The sequence below is a fragment of the Budorcas taxicolor genome, chromosome 18 (assembly GCF_023091745.1).
Source record: "Budorcas taxicolor isolate Tak-1 chromosome 18, Takin1.1, whole genome shotgun sequence".
NCBI lineage: Eukaryota > Metazoa > Chordata > Mammalia > Artiodactyla > Bovidae > Budorcas > Budorcas taxicolor.
In genome coordinates, this window is record NC_068927.1 from 67026765 (window position 1) to 67048350 (window position 21586).

The 21586-nt window shown below is 46.7% G+C and overlaps 1 protein-coding gene across 1 annotated transcript; it reads left to right on the plus strand.

Moving 5' to 3' along the window:
- The first annotated feature begins 1207 nt into the window (after window positions 1–1207).
- LOC128064105 (zinc finger protein 154-like) lies at window positions 1208–19658 on the plus strand. The gene is made up of 5 exons (XM_052656902.1): window positions 1208–1645; window positions 15893–15931; window positions 16789–16915; window positions 18199–18884; window positions 18966–19658. The coding sequence occupies exons 1-5, from the start codon at window positions 1208–1210 to the stop codon at window positions 19614–19616; spliced, it is 1941 nt and encodes a 646-aa protein (XP_052512862.1). The 3' UTR covers window positions 19617–19658.
- The last annotated feature ends 1928 nt before the right edge of the window (window positions 19659–21586 follow it).

Sequence of the window (21586 nt, forward strand, 5' to 3'; positions counted from 1 at the left end):
AGGAGGTGACTGCCTGCCTGCGACTGGGCACCAGGAAAAGCCTCTCTCACGACAGCCAATGGGAATGAGTGTGAAATAGAGAAAAGAAGGCGACCGAGTGGATGGGGAAATCAACAAATAGGACAAGTCCTGACGTGATCAGGACTGCGAAGAGGGCACTCAGGGCAATGGCTATGCAGTCACCCAGGACCTCTTCTGCTTTTATGTCCAAAGGAGCCCACATTCCTGTACACCATCATACTTTACCATCGGAACTGGCTGTAAACCAACCAAAACCCACTGCCACTTCTGAAGGGTATGTGACCTATGTCAGGCTTAGAACGACTCTGTGAGACCCTATGGACTGTAGCCTGCCAGGCTCTTCTGTCCATGGGATTCTCTAGGCCACAATACTGGAGTGGGTTGCCATGCCCTCTTCCAAGGGATCTTCCCGACCTGGGGATTGAACCTACATCCCTTACATCTCCTGCACTAGCAGGCAGGTTCTAGAGCCACCCGGGAAACTGAAAGGTAAATTGGCCTTTTGGGCTCGCAGCTGGTCCTGACACCTTTTCTGTCCTAGCAGAGCAGCAATCCCCAGACTGCTGCAGGCTACTGCTGCCTCTTCCCCACCCCAGCCCTTATCTTCATAGAGGATTCAGGAAAGGGAAGCCAAGGACCAGATTCTCCCAGGGATGCGCCTGTGCCATCAACATGGGCTCAGGAGGCAGTTCCATGAAAAGACAGCCAGAGTGATGCTCCCTGGACCATACTGGACACTAGATAATACATGCCATGCATGTGTCTTTTCTAGTTTCCTAAACCCAGGTGGAGGCACTTTAATATAAAAGCCAAGCACAGGAACTATCCTGGCGGGCCAGTGGTTAATAATCCCCGATTCAGGTGACACCAGTTCGATCCCTGCTCGAGGAACTAGGATCTCACAAGCCTCACGACTCCGCCAAAGGAAAAAAAAAGTCAAGGGCAGCACTGAAAGGTACCCAAGGTCCTAGACTCGGGGAGGGGCGCGGGCTCAACACGCAGAAAGGTCTCGGGCCTGTGCGGCCTGCGCTCCGCCCCGCGGGTCCTCCCCCGCCACTGGTGTGGGCTTGAGGGGAGGAACTCTAGAAGGCACGTCTCGCCCTTTTACACGGCGTCCCAGTGACTGACAGAAATAGGATCCACCGTACGGAGCCCCTAACCTGGGCTCCCACACGGAGCACAAGCGATGCCCTCCCGAGGCTCCGAGACAGCGTCCTGCAGAGGACACGGCGCCGAGACGCAGGCCACCGCCGGCCAGCACCGCAGCGCGCCCGGGCCACGCGGGGAGGTCCGAGCGGGTGCGCGTCGTGCGCTCACCTGCCCCGCCGTCGAGAGCGCCGCCATCGCGCCGCGGGGAGCGCAGGAGCACGCGACGACGCCGGCGAGCGGCCGGCCCCGGCGGCGTCGCCGACCCTCCGCCAGGTCGCACCGAGGCGTACGCGGGCCTGCCTTGCTGTCCTCGCCGATCCGTCCCCAAACCCCGGGAAGCCGCCACCAAAGACAGACAAAACCTCCCCGTCAACAACGAACAGCCTCGCGGGCGACGCAGGAAGTCCCGCCCCAGGAAACGCGGCCCGCCAACGCCCCCTTCGCGAACCGCAGCGTCGCGTCCCTCCCGGCCGCCGTAGAGCGCAGCCTTCTAGGTAATGTAGTCCTGCCTCCGTCCGGGAAGGGGCTGCGGCTAAGTCGCTTCAGTCCTGTCCGGCTCTGTGCGACCCCATAGACGGCAGCCCACCAGGCTCCCCCGTCCCCGGGATTCTCCAGGCAGGAACACTGGAGTGGGTCGCCATGTCCTTCTCCAATGCATGAAAGTGAAGAGTGAAAGGGAACTCGCTCAGTCGTGTCCGACTCTGAGCGACTCCATGGACTGCAGGCTTGCAGGCTCTTGCGTCCATGGGACTTTCCAGGCAAGAGCCCTAGAATGGGGTGCCATCGCTTTCTCTGCCGAGAAGAGGAAACCACTCCTTCTGGGAGTCAATGGCCCAGAGGCCTGGAGTCTGAAGCGGGCAAAGGGCCTACAGAGGCTCCAACCAAGGAGACGAGGCATTGCATGTTTCTAAGCAAGAGGACGTACTATATTGTAAATTTTTTTAAACTGTGTGTTCTGCTGCCTCACCATCCCCACAGTCTGTGAGCACCCCGCTAAAGTGATGACTGAGCTCAGGTACACCACTCACTCAGTTCAGTTCAGTCGCTCAGTCGTGTCCGACTCTTTGCGACCCCATGAATCGCAGCTCGCCAGGCCTCCCTGGTCATCACCATCTTCCGGAGTTCACTCAGACTCACGTCCATCGAGTCCGTGATGCCATCCAGCCTTCTCATCCTCGGTCGTCCCCTTCTCCTCCTGCCCCCAATCCCTCCCAACATCAGAGTCTTTTCCAATGAGTCAACTCTTCGCATAGCATCATTCCTTCCAAAGAAATCCCAGGGTTGATCTCCTTCAGAATGGACTGGTTGGATCTCCTTGCAGTCCAAGGGACTCGCAAGAGTCTTCTCCAACACCACAGTTCAAAAGCATCAATTCTTCGGCGCTCAACCTTCTTCACAGTCCAACTCTCACATCCATACATGACCACAGGAAAAACCATACCCTTGACTAGATGGACCTTAGTCAGCAAAGTAATCTCTCTGCTTTTGAATATACTATCTAGGTTGGTCACAACTTTTCTTCCAAGGAGTACGCATCTTTTAATGTCATGGCTACAGTCACCATCTGCAGTGATTTTGGAGCCCCAAAAAATAAAGTCTGACACTGTTTCCACTGTTTCCCCATCTATTTCCCATGAAGTGATGGGACCGGATGCCATGAGCTTCGTTTTCTGAATGTTGAGCTTTAAGCCAACTTTTTCACGCTCCTCTTTCACTTTCATCAAGACGCTTCACTTTCTGCCATAAGGGTGGTGTCATCTGCATATCTGAGGTAATTGATATTTCTCCCGGGAATCTTGATTCCAGCTTGTGTTTCTTCCAGCCCAGCGTTTCTCATGATATACTCTGCATATAAGTTAAATAAGCAGGGTGACAATATACAGCCTTGACGTACTCCTTTTCCTATTTGGAACCAGTCTGTTGTTCCATGTCCAGTTCTAACTGTTGCTTCCTGGCCTGCATACAGATTTCTCAAGAGGCAGGTCAGGTGCTCTGGTATTCCCATCTCTTTCAGAATTTTCCACAGTTTATTGTGATCCACACAGTCAAAGGCTTTGGCATAATCAATAAAGCAGAAATAGATGTTTTTCTCGAACTCTCTTGCTTTTTCCATGATCCAGCGGATGTTGGCAATTTGATCTCTGGTTCCTCTGCCTTTTCTAAAACCAGCTTGAACATCAGGGAGTTCACGGTTCACGTACTGCTGAAGCCTGGCTTGGAGAATTTTGAGCATTACTTTACTAGCATGTGAGATGAGTGCAATTGTGCAGTAGTTTGAGCATTCTTTGGCATTGCCTTTCTTTGGAATTGGAATGAAAACTGACCTTTTCCAGTCCTGTGGCCACTGCTGAGTTTTCCAAATTTGCTGGCATATTGAGTGCAGCACTTTCACAGCATCATCTTTCAGGATTTGAAACAGCTCAACTGGAATTCCATCACCTCCACTAGCTTTGTTCGTAGTGATGCTTTCTAAGGCCCACTTGACTTCACTTTCCAAGATGTCTGGCTCTAGATTAGTGATCACATCATCATGAATATCTGGGTCGTGAAGATCTTTTTTGTACAGTTCTTCCGTGTATTCTTGCCACCTGTTCCTAATATCTTCTGCTTCTGTTAGGTCCAGACCATTTCTGTCCTTTATCGAGCCCATCCTTGCATGAAATGTTCCCTTGGTGTCTCTAATTTTCTTGAAGAGATCTCTAGTCTTTCACATTCTGTTCTTTTCCTCTATTTCTTTGCATTGATCGCTGAAGAAGGCTTTCTTCTCTCTTCTTGCTATTCTTTGGAACTCTGCATTCAGATGCTTATATCTTTCCTTTTCTCCTTTGCTTTTCACCTCTCTTCTTTTCACAGCTATTTGTAAGGCCTCCCCAGGCAGCCATTTTGCTTTATTGCATTTCTGTTCCATGGGGATGGTCTTGATCCCTGTCTCCTGTACAATGTCACGAACCTCATTCCATAGTTCATCAGGCACTCTATCTATCAGATCTAGGCCCTTAAATCTATTTCTCACTTCCACTGTATAATCATAAGGGATTTGATTTAGGTCATACCTGAATGGTCTACCGGTTTTCCCTTCTTTCTTCAATTTAACTCTGAATTTGGCAATAAGGAGTTCATGATCTGAGCCACAGTCAGCTCCTGGTCTTGTTTTTGTTGACTGTATAGAGCTTCTCCATCTTTGGCTGCAAAGAATATAATCAATCTGATTTCGGTGTTGACCATCTGGTGATGTCCATGTGTAGTCTTGTCTTGTGTTGTTGGAAGAGGGTGTTTGCTATGACCAGTGCATTCTCTTGGCAAAACTCTATTAGCCTTTGCTCTGCTTCATTCTGTACTCCAAGGCTAAATTTGCCTGTTACTCCAGGTGTTTCTTGCCTTCCTACTGCCATGATCACAGTCTGAGCATGTGTGAAATGGGGCACCTTATCCCCACCTCACTGGTGACCCAGTATTTAAGAATCCACTTGCCAATGCAGGGAACATGGGTGCAATCCCTAGTCTGAGAAAATTCCACGTGGGCAACGCAACTAAGCCGGTGCCCCACAACCACTGAGCCTGTGCAGTTACTGAAGGAAGTGCCGGGAACCTGTGCTCCACCTGTGCTTTCACTAAGTGCAGGGTGAAAAAGCTGGCTGAAAACTCAACATTCAAAACGCTAAGATCATGGCTGTGGCTCAGATCATGAACTCCTTATTACCAAATTCAGGCTCAAATTGAAGAAAATAGGGTCAGGAAAATATATGCAGGTCAGGAAGCAACAGTTAGAACTGGACATGGAACAACAGACTGGTTCCAAATAGGAAAAGGAGTATGTCAAGGCTATATATTGTCACCCTGCTTATTTAACTCATATGCAGAGTACATCATGAGAAATGCTGGACTGGAAGAAACACAAGCTGGAATCAAGATTGCCAGGAGAAATATCAATAACCTCAGATATGCCGATGACACCACCCTTATGGCAGAAAGTGAAGAGGAGCTAAAAAGCCTCTTGAGGAAAGTGAAAGAGGAGAGCAAAAAAGTTGGCTTAAAGCTCAACATTCAGAAAATGAAGATCATGGCATCTGGTCCCATCACTTCTTGGGAAATAGATGGGGAAACAGTGGAAACAGTGTCAGACTTTATTTTTTTGGGCTCCAAAATCACTGCAGATGGGGACTGCAGCCATGAAATTAAAAGATGCTTACTCCTTGGAAGAAAAGTTATGACCAACCTAGATAGTATATTCAAAAGCAGAGACATTACTTTGCCGACTAAGGTCCATCTAGTCAAGGGTATGGTTTTTCCTGTGGTCATGTATGGATGTGAGAGTTGGACTGTGAAGAAGGTTGAGCGCCGAAGAATTGATGCATTTGAACTGTGGTGTGGGAGAAGATGCTTGAGAGTCCCTTGGACTGCAAGGAGATCCAACCAGTCCATTCTGAAGGAGATCAACCCTGGGATTTCTTTGGAAGGAATGATGCTAAAGCTGAAACTCCAGTACTTTGGACACCTCGTGAAAAGAGTGACTCATTGGAAAAGACTCTGATGCTGGGAGGGATTGGGGGCAGGAGAAGGGGACGACAGAGTATGAGATGGCTGGATGGCATCACGGACTCGATGGACATGAGTCTGAGTGAAATCTGGGAGATGGTGATGACCAGGGAGGCCTGGCGTGCTGCGATTCATGGGGTCGCGAAGAGTTGGACACAACTAAGCGACTGAACTGAACTGAAGATCATGGCATCCGGTCCCGTCACTTCATGGCAAATAGATGGGGAAACAATGGAAACAGTGAGAGGCTTTATTCTCTTGGTCTCCAAAATCACTGCAGATAGTGACTGCAGCCATGAAATTAAAAGACACCTGCTCCTTGGAAGAAAAGCTATGCTCAAACTAGGCAGCATATTATAAAGCAGAGACATTACTTTGCCAACAAAGCTCCGTTATAGCCAAAGCTATGGTTTTTCCAGTAGTCATGTATGGATGTGAGTGTTGAACCATAAAAAAGGCTAAACGCTGGAGAATTGGTGCTTTTGAACTGTGGTGCTGGAGAAGAGTCTTGAGAGTCCCTTGGACAGCAAGGAGATCCAATCAGTACATCATAAAGGAAATCAGTTCTGAATATTCATTGGAAGGACTGATGCTGAAGCTGAAACACCAATACTTCTGCCACTGATGAGAAGAACTGACTCACTGGAAAAGACCCTGGTACTGGGAACGACTGAAGGCAGGAGAAGGGCCAACAGAGGATGAGATGATTGTGAGTCTGTTTACCTCAGATTGGGACTTGAACCCAGCCAAAACCCAGTTTGGGACTTGAACCCACGTGGCTGGGACTCAAACCCAGCCAAAACCTTGCTTGAGGTTCAAACCCTAGTGGCTGGGACTCAAACCCAGCCAAAACCCACAGTAGCTGGTTTCAGGACCTAATGAAGCTCAGGTCCTTGATGTCTCATGACAGAAAGAATTCAGTGATGACCAAGTGATAGGTAAGAAGTGGATTTATTTAGATTCAGAGAGAAGCACACTCCACAGACAGAGTATGGGCCATCACTGAGGGCTAGTGTGGCCCTGAAATGTGGCGTGGTTAGTTTTTATAGGCTTGATAATTTTACATGTTAATGAGTAGGAGGATTATTCCAACTGTTTTTGGGAAGGGGTGGAGATTTCCAGGATTTGGGCCACCACTCACTCCTTGGTCTTTTGACGGCGCCTTGGACCTCTCATGGCACCTCTGGGTGTGTCATTTCACTTACTGACTGAGGATCAAGGTCTAGTCTTGTCTGAAATCTTGGTCCCATTTGATTCTTTTTTTTTTTTAATTTTTATTTTTACTTTATTTTACTTTAGAATACTGTACTGGTTTTGCCATACATTGACATGAATCCACCACGGGTGTACATGCATTCCCAAACATAAACCCCCCTCCCACCTCCTCCCCATAACATCTCTCTGGGTCATCCCCGTGCCCCAGCCCCAAGCATGCTGTATCCTGCATCGGACATAGCCGGTTTATGTTATGAGCTCCCTGGTGGCTCAGACGGTAAAGCGTCTGCCTGCAATGCGGGAGACCCAGGTTCGATCCCTGGGTCGGGAAGATCCCCTGGAGAAGGAAATGGCAATCCACTCTAGCACTCTTGCCTGGAAAATCCCATGGACAGAGGAGCCTGATAGGCTACAGTCCATGGGGTCACAAAGAGTCAGATCAGACACATTTATGTTGTGTCCTTGGGCTATGTCATTCTTTAAAAATTTGTGCCCTGCCTGCCCCTTTCCCTCCTGTTACAGTTGGATGGCATCACCGACTCAATGGACATGAGTTTGAGCAAGCTCTGGTAGTTGATGCTGGACAGGGAAGAGTGGCATGCTGCAGTCCATGAGGTCGCAAAGAGTTGGACATGACTGAGTGACTGAACTGAACTGTGACTGTAGCCCATCAGGCTCCTCTGTCCATGGGATTCTCCAGGCAAAAGTACTGGAATGGGTTGCCATTTCCTTCTCCAGGGGATCTTCCCCACCCAGGGATTAAACCTAGGTCTCCCTGGTGGTGCAGGGGTTAAAGCACCTGCCTGCAATGTGGGAGACCTGGGTTCGATCCCTGGGTCAGGAAGATCCCCTGGAGAAGGAAATGGCAACCCACTCCAGTATTCTTTCCTGGAGAATCCCATGAATGGAGGAGCTTGGTGGGCTACAGTCCACGGGTTGCAAAGAGTCAGACACGACTGAGCGACTTCACTTTCACTTTTTCACTTTCACTTTCTCCCTCATTGCAGGCAGACTCTTTACCATCTGAATCACCAGGGAAGGCAGATGGTAAATGCATTTGTAGCTGTTGTTCCTCCGTCTCTGGCAAATGCTCTTGGCAAGTGCCAATTTGTAGTTGACATCAGCGAGGAATGAGGAAAAATGTGCAGCCAAGGAGAGAGCTTTGGGTTGTCCACATGGCATAGAGGTTGTTACCAAATAAGACTAGGAGTTTAGAGTCTTCCGTCACAACCCAGTCATGTTCTTTAAGGTCATTAATGGCTTGAGAGCCAGAGGCAGCCAGTTGATCTCGAGGTTTTATATGAGATTGGAAGCAACAGTTAGAACTGGACAGGGAACAGCAGACTGGTTCCAAATAGGAAAAGGAGGACGTCAAGGCTGTATATTGTCACCCTGCTTATTTAACTTATATGCAGAGTACATCATGAGAAATGCTGGGCTGGATGAAGCACAAGCTGGAATCAAGATTGCTGGGAGAAATATCAATAACCTCAAGACGCTTACTCCTTGGAAGAAAAGTGATGACCAACCTAGATAGCATATTCAAAAGCAGAGACATTACTTTGCCGACTAAGGTCCATCTAGTCAAGGCTATGGTTTCTCCTGTGGTCATGTATGGATGTGAGAGCTGGACTGTGAAGAAGGCTGAGCACCGAAGAATTGATGCATTTGAAGTGTGGTGTTGGAGAAGACTCTTGAGGGTCCCTGGGACTGCAAGGTGATCCAACCAGTCCATTCTGAAGGAGATCAACCCTGGGATTTCTTTGGAAGGAATGATGCTAAAGCCGAAATTCCAGTACTTTGGCCACCTCATGAAAAGAGTTGACTCATTGGAAAAGACTCTGATGCTGGGAGAGATTGGGGGCAGGAGGAGAAGGGGACGACCGAGGAGGAGATGGCTGGATGGCATCATGGACTCGATGGACGTGAGTCTGAGTGAACTCCGGGAGATGGTGATGGACAGGGAGGCCTGGCGTGCTGCTATTCATGGGGTTGCAAAGAGTTGGATACGACTGAGCGACTGAACCTAACCTAACTCAGATATGCAGATGACACCACCCTTATGGCAGAAAGTGAAGAAGAACTAAAGAGTCTCTTGATGAAAGTGAAAGGGGAGAGTGAAAAAGTTGGCTTAAAGCTCAACGTTCAGAAAACCAAGATCATGGCGTCTGGTCCCACCACTTCGTGACAGATGGGGAAACAGTGGTTGACTTTATTTTTGGGGGCTCCAAAATCACTGCAGATGGTGACTGAAGCCATCAAATTAAAAGATGCTTACTCCTTGGAAGGAGAGTTATGATTAACCTAGACAGCATATTAAAAAGCAGACACATTACTTTGTCAGCAAAGGTCTGTCTGTTCAAGGCTATGGTTTTTCCAGTGGTCATGTATGGATGTGAGAGTTGGACTGTGAAGAAATCTGAGTGCCAAAGAATTAATGCTTTTGAACTGTGGTGTTGGAGAAGACTCTTGAGAGTCCCTTGGACTGCAAGGAGATCCAACCAGTCCACCCTAAAGGAGATCAGTCCTGGGTGTTCATTTGAAGAACTGATGTTGAAGCTGAAACTCCAATAGTTTGGCTACCTAATGTGAAGAGCTGATTCATTTGAAAAGACCCTGATGCTGGGAAAGATTGAGGGCAGGAGGAGAAGGGAACGACAGAGGATGAGATGGTTGGATGGCATCACTGACGCAATGGACATGGGTTTGGGTGGACTCCGGGAGTTGGTGATGGACAGGGAGGCCTGGCGTGCTGTGGTTCATGGGGTCACAAAGAGTCAGACATGACTGAGTGACTGAACTGATACTGAAATCTATTTCACTGGGAAAGGTGGAGAGAGTCCCAGTCTTGAATCACTGAGGCTTCCTGCGGGATGAATTCTATGCTGCCTTCCAGGGGTAGGGCTCTGTGGCCTCTCAACCAAATGAAATTTAGTTGATAGAGGTCTCTGACTTGACAATCATTTGTAAGTGAATTTAAAGTATAATATGTGAAACAATGCAACCAAATACAGCAATCAAGAATATCGTTTATCTAGGATTTCCTTGGTTTTCCAGTGGTTAAGACTCTGTGCTCCCAGTACAGAGGGCAAGGGTTTGATCCTTGGTTGGAGCTAGGATCCTGCATACAGGGCAATTAGGCAAAAAAAAAAAAAAAAAAAAAAGGGCGGGGGGAGATGAACATGGGGCTCCCTGGAGTAGGGCATGGCATCACACTCCAGTATTCTTGCCTGGAGAATCCCACAGACAGAGGAGCCTGGCAGGCTACAGTCCATGGGGTTGCAAAGAGTCAGACATGACTGAGTGACTAACACTAACATGGAGCTGGTTAGTTAACTAATTAACTAAAATGTTAATTTCATAGTTTGTTTTGATCCACACAATCAAAGGCTTTGGCATAGTCAATAAAGCAGAAGTAGATGGTTTTCTGGAACTCTCTTGCTTTTTCAATGATCCAACGGATGTTGGCAATTTGATTTCTGGTTCCTCTGCCTTTTCTAAATCCAGCTTGAACATCTGCAAGTTCAGGGTTCATGTACTGTTGAAGCCTGGCTTGGAGAACTTTGAGCATTACTTTGCTAGCATGTGAGATGAGTACAACTGTGCGGTAGTTTGAGCATTCATTGGCATTGCCTTTCTTTGGGATTGGAATGAAAATTTTCCTTTTCCAGTCCTGTGGCCACTGGTTTATTCTTGACCTCTGGTTTCTTGACTATGCCAAAGTCTTTGACTGTGTAGATCAGAACACACTGTGAAAAATTCTTAAAGAGACGGGAATACCAGACCATCTGACATGCCTTCTGCAAAACCTATATGCAGGTCAAGAAGAGTTAGAACAGGACGTGGAACAACAGAATGGTTCCAAAATCGGAAAGGAGTATGTCAAAGCTGTATATTGTTACCCTCCTTATTTAACTTATATGCAGAGTACACCATGAGAAATGCTGGACTGGATGAAGCACAGACTGGAGTCAAGATTACTGAGAGAAATATCAATAACCTCAGATATGCAGATGACAGCACCCTTATGGAGAAAAGTGAAGAACTAAAGAGACTCTTGAGAGTGAAAGAGGAGAGTGAAAAATTTGGCTTAAAACTCAATGTTCAGAAAACTAAGATCACGGCATCTGGTCCCATCACTCCATGGCAAATAGATGGGGAAACAGTGACAGACTTTATTTTGGGGGGCTCCAAAATCACGGCAGATGGTGACTGCAACATGGAATTAGAAGATGCTTCCTCCTTGGAAGAAAAGTTATGACCAGCCTAGACAGCATATTAAAAAGCAAAGACATTACTTTGCCAATAACGGTCCGTCTAATCAAAGCTATGGTTTTTCCAGTAGTCATGTATGAATGAGAGAGTTGGACCATAAAGAAAGCTGAGAACTTTCTTTGAAGAATTGATGCTTTTGAGCTGTGGTATTGGAGAACACTCTCGAGAGTCCCTTGGACTGCAAGGATATCCAACCAGTCCATCCTAAGGGAAATCAGTCCTGAACATTCATTGGAAGGACTGATGTTGAAATTGAAACTCCAATACTTTGGCCACCTGATACGAAGAGCTGATTCATTTGAAAAGACCCTGATACTGGGAAAGATTGAAGATGGTAGGAGAAGGGGTCGACAAAGGATGAGATGGTTGGATGGCATCACTGGCTCGATGGACATGGGTTTGAGCAAGCTCTGGAAGTTAGTGATGGACAGGGAAGCCTAGTGTGCTGCAGTCCATGGTGTTGCAAAGAGTTGGACAGGACTGAGTGACTGAACTGAACTGAACATGTTAATTAGTGCACCCCTTGCCCCTCCCCACCAGGTAAAACTATGAACTTTGACCTGGTCCAAAGGGTAAATATTCCAAGGACTCAGAAAGAATGCCTAAAACTTGCCACAACAAAGGGCTTACATCTTCCTCTAGTGATGGCCTTGGCACTCAACCCTGTTCTACCCTGTTTGGCTACCATACTCTAGCTTCTGAGTCCAGCTGCAATTAAAATTCTTTGTGATACAAACCTCTCTTTGCCTTAAAAGCTCCCTGACGTTTATTCCCTATCAGGACACCTTTAGTGCGGCTATTTGAATATGTGTTCGCAATTGTAACTCTCTGATCCTGTGTAAACGTGTCGGGCAACATTATTGCCTCTGGGGTTTAGTTAGGTCCACAGCACCCGTTACAGACTTTATTATATGACCATATGGTTTTTCTGTTAGCCAGTAATGAAATACACCGAGATACTTTGTTGCATATAATCCCCTTTAAATTTTTTCCCTTCAAATCATACTGACTTGATTTTACTTGAAAATTTCTCAAGATTTTCATAAAAAGCAATAAAAACTGAGGACTGTGGCTACTCAGTCTTTTCACGAGGGAAACGCTTGTTTGCTAAACCTGTATTAACTTCTAGCTGAGAAATGGTAGTTAAATCAGAATTTTGTAAAGACTATACCTAAAGGCTTTCTTGGGTCTACTTTTTAACTTGCACTTTCGTCAGAACATGGTAAGGCGAGAGCCGGAGGGTTTTGTAACTCAAACCGGAGGGTTTTGTAACTCAAACCGGAAGCGAGGGAACTACACTACCCAGAAGACCACGCGCCGGTCAGCCTTGTTCTCCGCACCAATGAAGCCCCCAAACTCGGGCTCTTCCGGGATTGTGAAATAGGAGGGGGTGGGACTTCCGGCGTCTTTTTGATGGCGGTCGTTTGACGGCCTTTGCTGCCGACAGCGAAACCTGAGACTCTAAATAACTGGTGCAGCCGGCCTTAGAGAAACTGGGAAGAACCCAAGGGGCGCCGTCCACAGTGCACAGGAGTGAGCGGATTTCAGGACACTTCCAGGATTTTCGGCCCAAGTCTTCGCCATTATCTCGCGCGTCTGCTGGCACCACTGCGCCCGCAGGGTCCTATGGCAACCGACACGCTGCAGGACCCGGCCCAGGTGACAGTTCCGTCTCCGGATCCTCAAGCCCCCATGAGGGTCTCCTGCTCACAGCGCCGCGGCTTAGGCCCCTCTGCAGAACTTTAGGCGTGCGTGTGTGGCGGTCCCATTTCTGACACGCTGTGTGCTGACATGTGGTGTTAAAGGCCGTGGGCCCGGCACGTGCCGATCCTTGGAGGCGCACACGAGCCGGAGCATTTGGGAAACTTGGGGTTGGAGTTCTCTCCGCAGGGACAGGGCCTATAAAAAGGAGTCAATCGTCTGGGTCAGCTGGGCCGACAGCATTCTGGGAGGCATGGAGGGTTGCGGATAAATTAGGAAGACGTTTGAGTTTTAAAGTATTTCAAAGCCAGCCCCGAGGAGTACAAACTGGGGAGAAGATGAGAGTGGAGGCGGGGAGACCTGGGGGAGGCTTCTGAGTTAGAATCTGAAGAGTAAGGTGTTTTATGGACGAGAGTGGTGGGTATGGAAGTTGCTGACCTGAAACAGCCTGCCCTGTATTTCGCACACAAAAATAGGCTTAAAAATAATTTTTTTTTTCAGGACCATTCGGGGAATTGCAATTGGGGTGTGTGACTATGGGGGAGCTAACACTTTTATAGAGATTACAAAAGGAAGTTAAAAGGGCTGTAGGCACCAAAGAGCCCATGGCTTTTCATTGGCTGAGTCCTTTCCAGGAAAGAGGAGACTCTTCTTCCTCTGGAATACCATTCTTGTCTCAGGTCAGTGAGGGCTCCCTCTTCTGGTGTGCCAACTCTAATTGAGGTTTCTGCTTACTAATTTTTTTTTTTTTTCCAAAGGAACGTAACAGGTAATATTCCTAATAAGCCTTACAGGTAATTGGCACCATTGCCTGGTGAAGTAAATGTGGCTCTGAGGTAAAGACAGAGTAAAGAACAGTAAAGGTTTTCTTCACGCCCTGAGACCACACTGATGTGAGAAGTCAGTTTTAGGGAGAGAAGAAAAGTTGAATTTGAGACATGCTATTTTTGAGATTCCAAAATTGAGGTAATGTAGGGGTGGTAGAATCTATAGTCTGGAATTGAGGGAGGAGGTCACTGGCTCAAGGATGTCCTTGTGACACCTAAGTCTGGATCTCAAATTTAGGTGGGAAAATCTTTTCACTTTTCTGTGAAAGAGGACCTGAGATGAAAGAAGAGGTGGGGCTCGAGGGCAGAGTGGGTAGGACTTTCAGATGCTGCCTGAAAATGGGAGGGTCCTGAGGCTCTAGGGCTTTCTAAGAAAGCAAGGGTGGGTATAAGGAGTAAAGAGCTTTGGCTGGGAAGGAGGTGGAGAAGGAGAGGTGAGGTTGTGTACATTGACTGGGATGAATACTCAGCCAGATAACTGTCTATTCCTTTTGGAGCCACAAAAATTGGGCGCTGCTGACCAGTCAGTCAATCTTAGGTTCAGTCAAGGGCATAGGTGCCTCAGCTTTTCCAGGAAACTATAAGGTTAAAAATATATAGATTTAACAAGTTAATCTTGTATAAGCAAGTACTCACTGTTTAAAATGAGAATGAATATCTGTGCTATAATAATATACATATGTTTAGGTTTTATCTTGGGCTCCTTGGAATTTCCTAGCTTTAGGACTGTTCTTTGTTAAAACTTGCCCCTGTTTCACACAGGCATTTATTTATAATTGAGGTGACTTAGAATTGGACTGGTCACCAGGAAATAAGGGGAATAGAAGGCTAAATTCTCAGCCCCACGTGGAAGTTCCCAAGAATCAGAGGGGAACTGGAGATTATGTATAAAAATTGCTGAGGAATGAAATTCAAGGAGCCTCAAGATTGCCGAACACCTTGAAATGATGGAAGTCCTGGGAGGGTGGCATGTACTGAAAAGGCCTGAAACCCCCTTCTGCCCTCCACCCCCACCACCTAGACCTAGACATCCCTTCCATTGGGCTGTTCTAAGTTGTATCCATTACAGTAAGCCAGAAGTGAGAAAAGTGTTTTCCTAACTTTCATAGGTTATTTTATCAAATTATCAATACTGACAGGTTCAGGGGAATTCCTGAATTTGTAGCCAGTTTGACTGAAGTACTGGTAGCCTGGGGGCCAGGGATTGGAACTGGCTTCTCAGAAGAGGGCAGTTTATGGGACTGAGCTCTTAAACCTATGGTCATGTATTTTAGGGAGTGTAATAATAAGAGTGAATTCTGTCATGAAATCAAATAATTGGTGGTGGAAAAGAGATACTTTGTCTCAGAAAGCCTGAAAGACATGTAAGGAAATCCTGATTAAAAAAAAAAAAATTTATAGAAATCTTCAGTTCAGTTCAGTCACTCAGTCGTGTCCGACTCTTTGCGACCCCATGAATTGCAGCACGCCAGGCCTCCCTGTCCATCACCAACTCCCGGAGTTCACTCAGACTCACGTCCATCGAGTCCATGATGCCATCCAGCCATCTCATCCTCTGTCATCCCCTTCTCCTCCTGCCCCAAATCCCTCCCAGCATCAGAGTCTTTTCCAATGAGTCAACTCTTCGCATGAGGTGTCCAAAGTACTGGAGTTTCAGCTTTAGCATCATTCCTTCCAAAGAAATCCCAGGGTTGATCTCCTTCAGAATGGACTGGTTGGATCTCCTTGCAGTCCAAGGGACTCTCAAGAGTCTTCTCCAACACCACAGTTCAAAAGGATCAATTCTTCAGCGCTCAGCCTTCTTCCCAGTCCAACTCTCACATGCATACATGACCACAGGAAAAACCATAGCCTTGACTAGACAGACCTTAATCCGGTGTTATGTCATAGTGAATCTTAGTCTGGGAGAGGTTAATAATGCATTTGATGTTTACACAACATTAGGAGATAGACCTTTTAAGTGTTGCCCTTTTACACCTGAAGACACTGAATCTCAAGGAGGTTGAGTCTTTTATTAAAGGCTATCTGAGTTGTCAGGTTATAGCTGTGAGGTCAGAGGTCAGCCTGAGTGACTCATCTTCAGGAAAGGGAAGGGAGGACACAGCTCTGTCTTTCCATCCTCACCAAGATGACCCTGATCTCAGATCCTCGCCTCCCTCTTTTCACAGGTTCCCATGGTAGCAGCAACCTTTATGGTCCCTGGACAGGTAAGTGGAAGAAGCCCCAGTACATCTGATGTCATCCCACCCCTGGTATTGACACACAGATACAGGAGACAGTCATCCTGGGGTTGTTGGGCTTTAGTTCTGGCCCTGGGGTCACCTCAGGCACAGGACCCGTGAAGTAGTACTAAGGTGGTCTCCTGTATCCACTGGAGAAGGTGAGGTGGTGAGATATTCCTGGGACTGGAGCCAGCATGTCCGTGTGCCTGGAGGTGAGACCAAGTGGGCCGTGTCCAGCAAACTGCAGGACCCAGGACGTGGGTGGATGAAGACAGAGCAGAGCCTTTCCTAGGGTGGCAGCCTGAGGAGCTGGATGATTTTCTGCTGTGCAGGGTGAGAGACAGTCGTCTGACGTGACACCACGACATTTGCCTTTAGGTGAGAGTAGGGACACTGTATCTGAGACGGGAAGTGAGAAGTGGGAGTGACGGGACTTCCTTGGTGGTCCAGGGGCCAAGACTCTGCGCTCCCAATGTAGGGGGCCCAGGGTTCGATCCCTGGTCAGGGAACTAGATCCCATATACCGCAGATAAGAGCCGGTGCAGCCAACAAAAAGTAGGAGTGATGAGCAGGACTGTCCAGAATTAGGTATCCTCGTGCTGAGTCTGAGATGTGGCAGGGGTGCCTCACGGGAGGTGTCAGGTGTACAACTAGACACACATCTGGAGATCAGGTGGGGGCGGGGTCCAGGTGTGAAGATACTCCTGAGCAGGGGGACAGCAGGTGGACCATGTCAGATTCCAGACCCTGAGGTCACAGTGTTGGTGCCATGAAGCCTGGGAGGGTGGGGAGGGTGTTTTGGTTACAGAGGCCACTGTGAACTCATGTCCCCCTCCTGACAGGGCCATGTGACCTTTGAGGATGTGGCGGTGTCCTTCTCCCAGGAGGAGTGGGGGCTCCTCGGTGAGGCTCAGAGACTCCTGTACTATGACGTCATGCTGGAGAACCTGTCCCTGATAGCCTCCCTGGGTAAGAACTGCGTCTGCACACGCTGCCTGTGCTGGGCTCGGCCCTTCTCTCTGCTTGGCTCACTCCAGCCTTCCCAGCCTGGGCCATGGACACTGCTTCCTTCCCTGGCTTCCTGGCATTTGAGCTTTGTGCCCCAACCTGTGCGTGTCTAGTCCTGTATCACATGCCCTGAAGCCTTTCACAGAAGAGTTTGGTCTCGGAGGCTTGTTAACTATCTGTCCACTTCCAGTTTGCGTTGCCATCGCTTGTGTATTGACTATTCTGCTGGGTGGAAAATCTATGTCACAGGTTTTAACCCTTTTTGTGTGTACTGCTTGTCTCAGGAATTAGAGACATGTGGTCAGCATTTATGGTATATATAAAAATATATATATATTTTTTTTTTTCTCAAGTCTGTCATTGGTCGATTGACCCTGGGCCAGTGTCTTTCTCATAATGACCCCATTTTCCCTTCAGGCCTTTGATCTAGTAAGTTTCACAGCCACCCAACCTGACCTGGGGATGGAGGTGGCCCTGGGTCCCTGATGAGGTAGACACTTCTCTAGTCATTGGAAGAGGGTTACTGGATCCTGGGCCTGGTGAGCAGGGGCTGTAGGACCGCACATTATAGGTCATTTCTAATCCTACAGGGAAATGTCCTTTGCCCACTGGTGTTTTAGTGCCCAGATTCATCCTGGTCACTCTCTTTTCTTTCTTTTCTTCCCTGTTTGGACACTTGGCCCACTTATCCTTTCACTGTGACTTCTCACTGCTCTGTCTTCTGCCTTAGTGTCCTCCGCATCTGCCCTCTCCCTCTCTCTTTGAAACGTTCTCCCATATTATGTGTTTAGTATATCGTATATGTTTAATGTGGTTTTAAAGTTGCATGTTTTCTTGTATGGTATTTGAACACCAGGCAAACAGATATAATTGCATTTTCCTGGATTAGGACACACGTCAGTTCTACAGAGCTGACACTTGGCTCCACCAGAAAACCCTGCTGACTGCCACTGGCCAAGGACTGAGTTGTTCCAGGGTCTCCTCCTGGCACAGCTCCATATCCCGTGTTCTCCTTGGTTTGAAACATTTCTATTTTTGTGACCACCAGGGGCTAAGAAATGCATAGTATCCCCTTCTACCGCTTGACCCTTCCTCCCTTGTTTTGAACACAAACCCATGGGCTCATTCCTACATGTATCCTTCCCCACCAGAGTCTCCATACTTACCAGCATTTTTTATGGTTTCAGGGTGTTGGCGTGGAGGAGACACCGAAGAGGCCGGTTCTGAACAATGTGTTTCTGCAGAACAAGTGACACGAGACAGGAATCCACGGGTGGACTCATCTATCCTGAAGGCTGTCACTTCCACTGACGTGTGTGCTCTGGTGGAGAAAACCCTGCCCTCTTCTGGGGCTTCTGGGAAAATTCTCACTTCTCACTTGCAGCAGTGTCAGACACAGCTAAGTGGAGAGAAACGTCTCAGGAAGGACGAGAAGGGGGCCTTGCTCGTGACAAGCTGCAAGATCTTTGTACCTGACACTGTGTTCACATGTGGAGAGGTTGAGGAGGATTTCCTTGGTAGCCTTGGCTTTCTCCAGCACCAGCCCTCCCACGATGGAGAGCATCCACGCAGAAGCAGGCAGAGCAGGGGAGCCTCTCACCCTGGGCAAGGGCATTACAAATGCAGCGAATGTGGCAAAGCCTTCAGTAAGAAGTACAAATTCACAGAGCACCTGAGAGTTCACACCGGAGAAAAGCCATATAAGTGCAATGATTGCGGGAAATTCTTTAGACTCCGGGGGGGTCTCTCTCATCATCGGAGAGTTCACACAGGAGAAAAGCCTTTCGATTGCAGTAAATGTGGGAAAGTCTTCATCTACAAATGTAAGCTTGTTCAGCACCAAAGAGTCCACACTGGAGAAAGACCCTATGAGTGTCAGGAATGTGGGAAAGCTTATGCCCGCAAGGATTCACTTGTCCAACACCAAAAAGTCCACACTGGAGAGAAACCTCATAAGTGCAGTGAATGTGGGAAGCTCTTCCTGTACAGAAATAAACTCCTTGTGCACCAGAGAATACACACTGGAGAAAAGCCTTTTAAGTGCACTGAATGTGGGAAGTCCTTTAGTTACAAAACAAGTCTTATTATCCACCAGAGAACTCACACTGGAGAAAGGCCTTATATGTGTGGTGAGTGTGGGAAAGCTTATGTCAACAAAAAGAGTCTTATTGTCCACCAGAGAATCCACAGTGGAGAAAAAGTTTATGCCTGTAAGAAATGTGGGAATTTGTTTATGAGCAGCTTTGCCCTCAACAAACACCAGAATGTTCACACTTCACAGAGGCGTTATGAGTGCAGTGAATGTGGGAAAGGGTTCAAGAGGAAAATCACACTCGATGAGCACCAGAGAATCCACACTGGAGAAAGACCCTATGTGTGCAGTGAATGTGGGAAAGCCTTCAAGCTGAAGAACACACTAATTAGCCACCAAAACGTCCACACTAGAGCAAAGCCTTTCCAGTGCAGTGAATGTGGGAAGCCCTACAGTAACAAAACAAGTCTAATTGTCCACCAGAGGATCCACACTGGAGTGAAGCCCTTTCAGTGCAATGAGTGTGGGAAGCCTTACAGTTACAAAACAAGTCTAATTGTCCACCAGAGAACCCACAGTGGAGAAAGGCCTTATGCGTGTAGTTCTTTGTACACAGCTCCAAGGTCATGATCGTGTGTGTGTGTGTGTGTGTGTGTGTGTGTGTGCATGCACTCAGTCGCTCTATCATGTCCAACTCTTTGCAACCCTGTGAACTACAGCCTGCCAGGCTCCTCTGTCCATGGGACTCTCCAGGCAAGACTATTGGATTGGGTTGCCATTTCCTACTCCATGGGATCTTCCAGCCCAAAGGATTGAACCCATGCCTCTTGTATTGGCAGGCGGACTCTTTACCACTGCGCCACCAATGGTCACACTGGAGAAATGCCTTCTGGACTCATGCTTTCCTTCACTTGAGTTAATATCTAGTAGCACAACTCCTCCTCATAGAGTAAGTGAATGTTACACTCATGTAGGTCAGTCCAACTCTTCTAAAAGTGGTGGTGTCCTTTTATAGTCTCATCAGAAGCACCATAAGCCAAGTTCCTGTCCTTTACATTCTTACTTGGTATGTTCAGGCTTTCCAATTTTAGTGACACCATAGTTGCATAGTGGGACCAAGTGATTTTAATTTGCATTTCTCTAATGATGTGATGCCAAGTGGTCTTCCATGTGTTGATTTCCAACCACATATCATTCTTGACATTTCTGTTCATATAACTTGTTCTAATTAGTGAGTTTTGACATTTTGTCATTGCTTACTGATTAAGGTACTCTAATGGAAATACCTAGCAATACAGTCTTCCAGAATTGGTTTTGTCTTTTCAATCACTTATCCAGAGAAAAAGTTTTTAATTTTATTGTAGTCTAATTTGTTATTCTCTTTACTTTTTCCCTTGCTTCCTCCTGTAACTTTTATGGTTTGGGGTTTTTACTGATGTAAGGGAATTATTTTCAGTTAATTGTGGAGATTATTTTTTAAAATATGGACACCCAATTCCTGCCATGATAGTGACTTAAAGATTACACCTTTCCCCTGAATTGCTTTAGTACTTTATTGAAGGTGAATCATTTATGTATGTTTATTTTTGGAATTTCTATTCTGTTGCATTTACCTACTTTATTTATGCCAGTATTTTCATGTATTGACTAATTTGTTTTCATAATATGTCTTGAAATCAAAGTTGTGTACTCCCTTGACTTCCTGACTTCCTTTTTTTTTTTTTTCTTCAAGGTCTTCATAGTCATTCTTGGATCTTTGCTTTTCATATGAAGTTTAGAATCCACCTTCTAGTTTATACAGTACAAAAATCCTACTAGGAGTTTGACTGGGATTGCATTGGTTTGTTTTTATTTTTGATTTTTGGCCATGCTATGTGGCTTACAGGATCTAGAGTCCCTCAACCGAGGCAATGGCAGTGAAAACACAAGAGTTCTAACCAGTGGACCACTGGGACATTTCCTTATTACTTTTCAATTTAGGAAGAAATACTGAGTGTCCCAATCCATAAACATGATAAGTCTCCTTTTATTTAGATCTTAATTTTTGTTAACAGTGTTTTTAGATTTCTTTTTATTGGTCTTGCATATGTGTTTTCTAAATCTGGTAATACTATGAATGGGAATTAAGTTTCTTTTCCTTTGTGAATTGAGTGCTAGTACACCGAGAGAGATACCAAACTGCAGATAGAAGCAATCCTTAATCATTTTATAAATAACATCTACAAAAAGTTATAAATACTGTATTTTTGAACCATTATTAAAATATTCCTATTAGCATAAAAGAAGGACAGCTGCTCATTGTTCTCAATTCAGCATTATCCTGGAGTTCCAATTTCATTAAAAGGCAAAATAAAACTATGAAGCAATTGGAAAGGAGGAAATAAACCATCTAGAGTATGTCCTTAGTTTTCATCTTCACTAGTAGTCCAAATATGGACACTCAATGACTGGACTTGTCATAAACTCCTTATTTTTCTTTTTTTAATCACCCATTTGCTGCCCTTACTTCCTTAGGAACCATCACCTTCTATGACACTATGCAACTGAAATAGAAGAACGGCTTATTGTATTTTTCTATCAAATACTAAGTTCCAACAGGG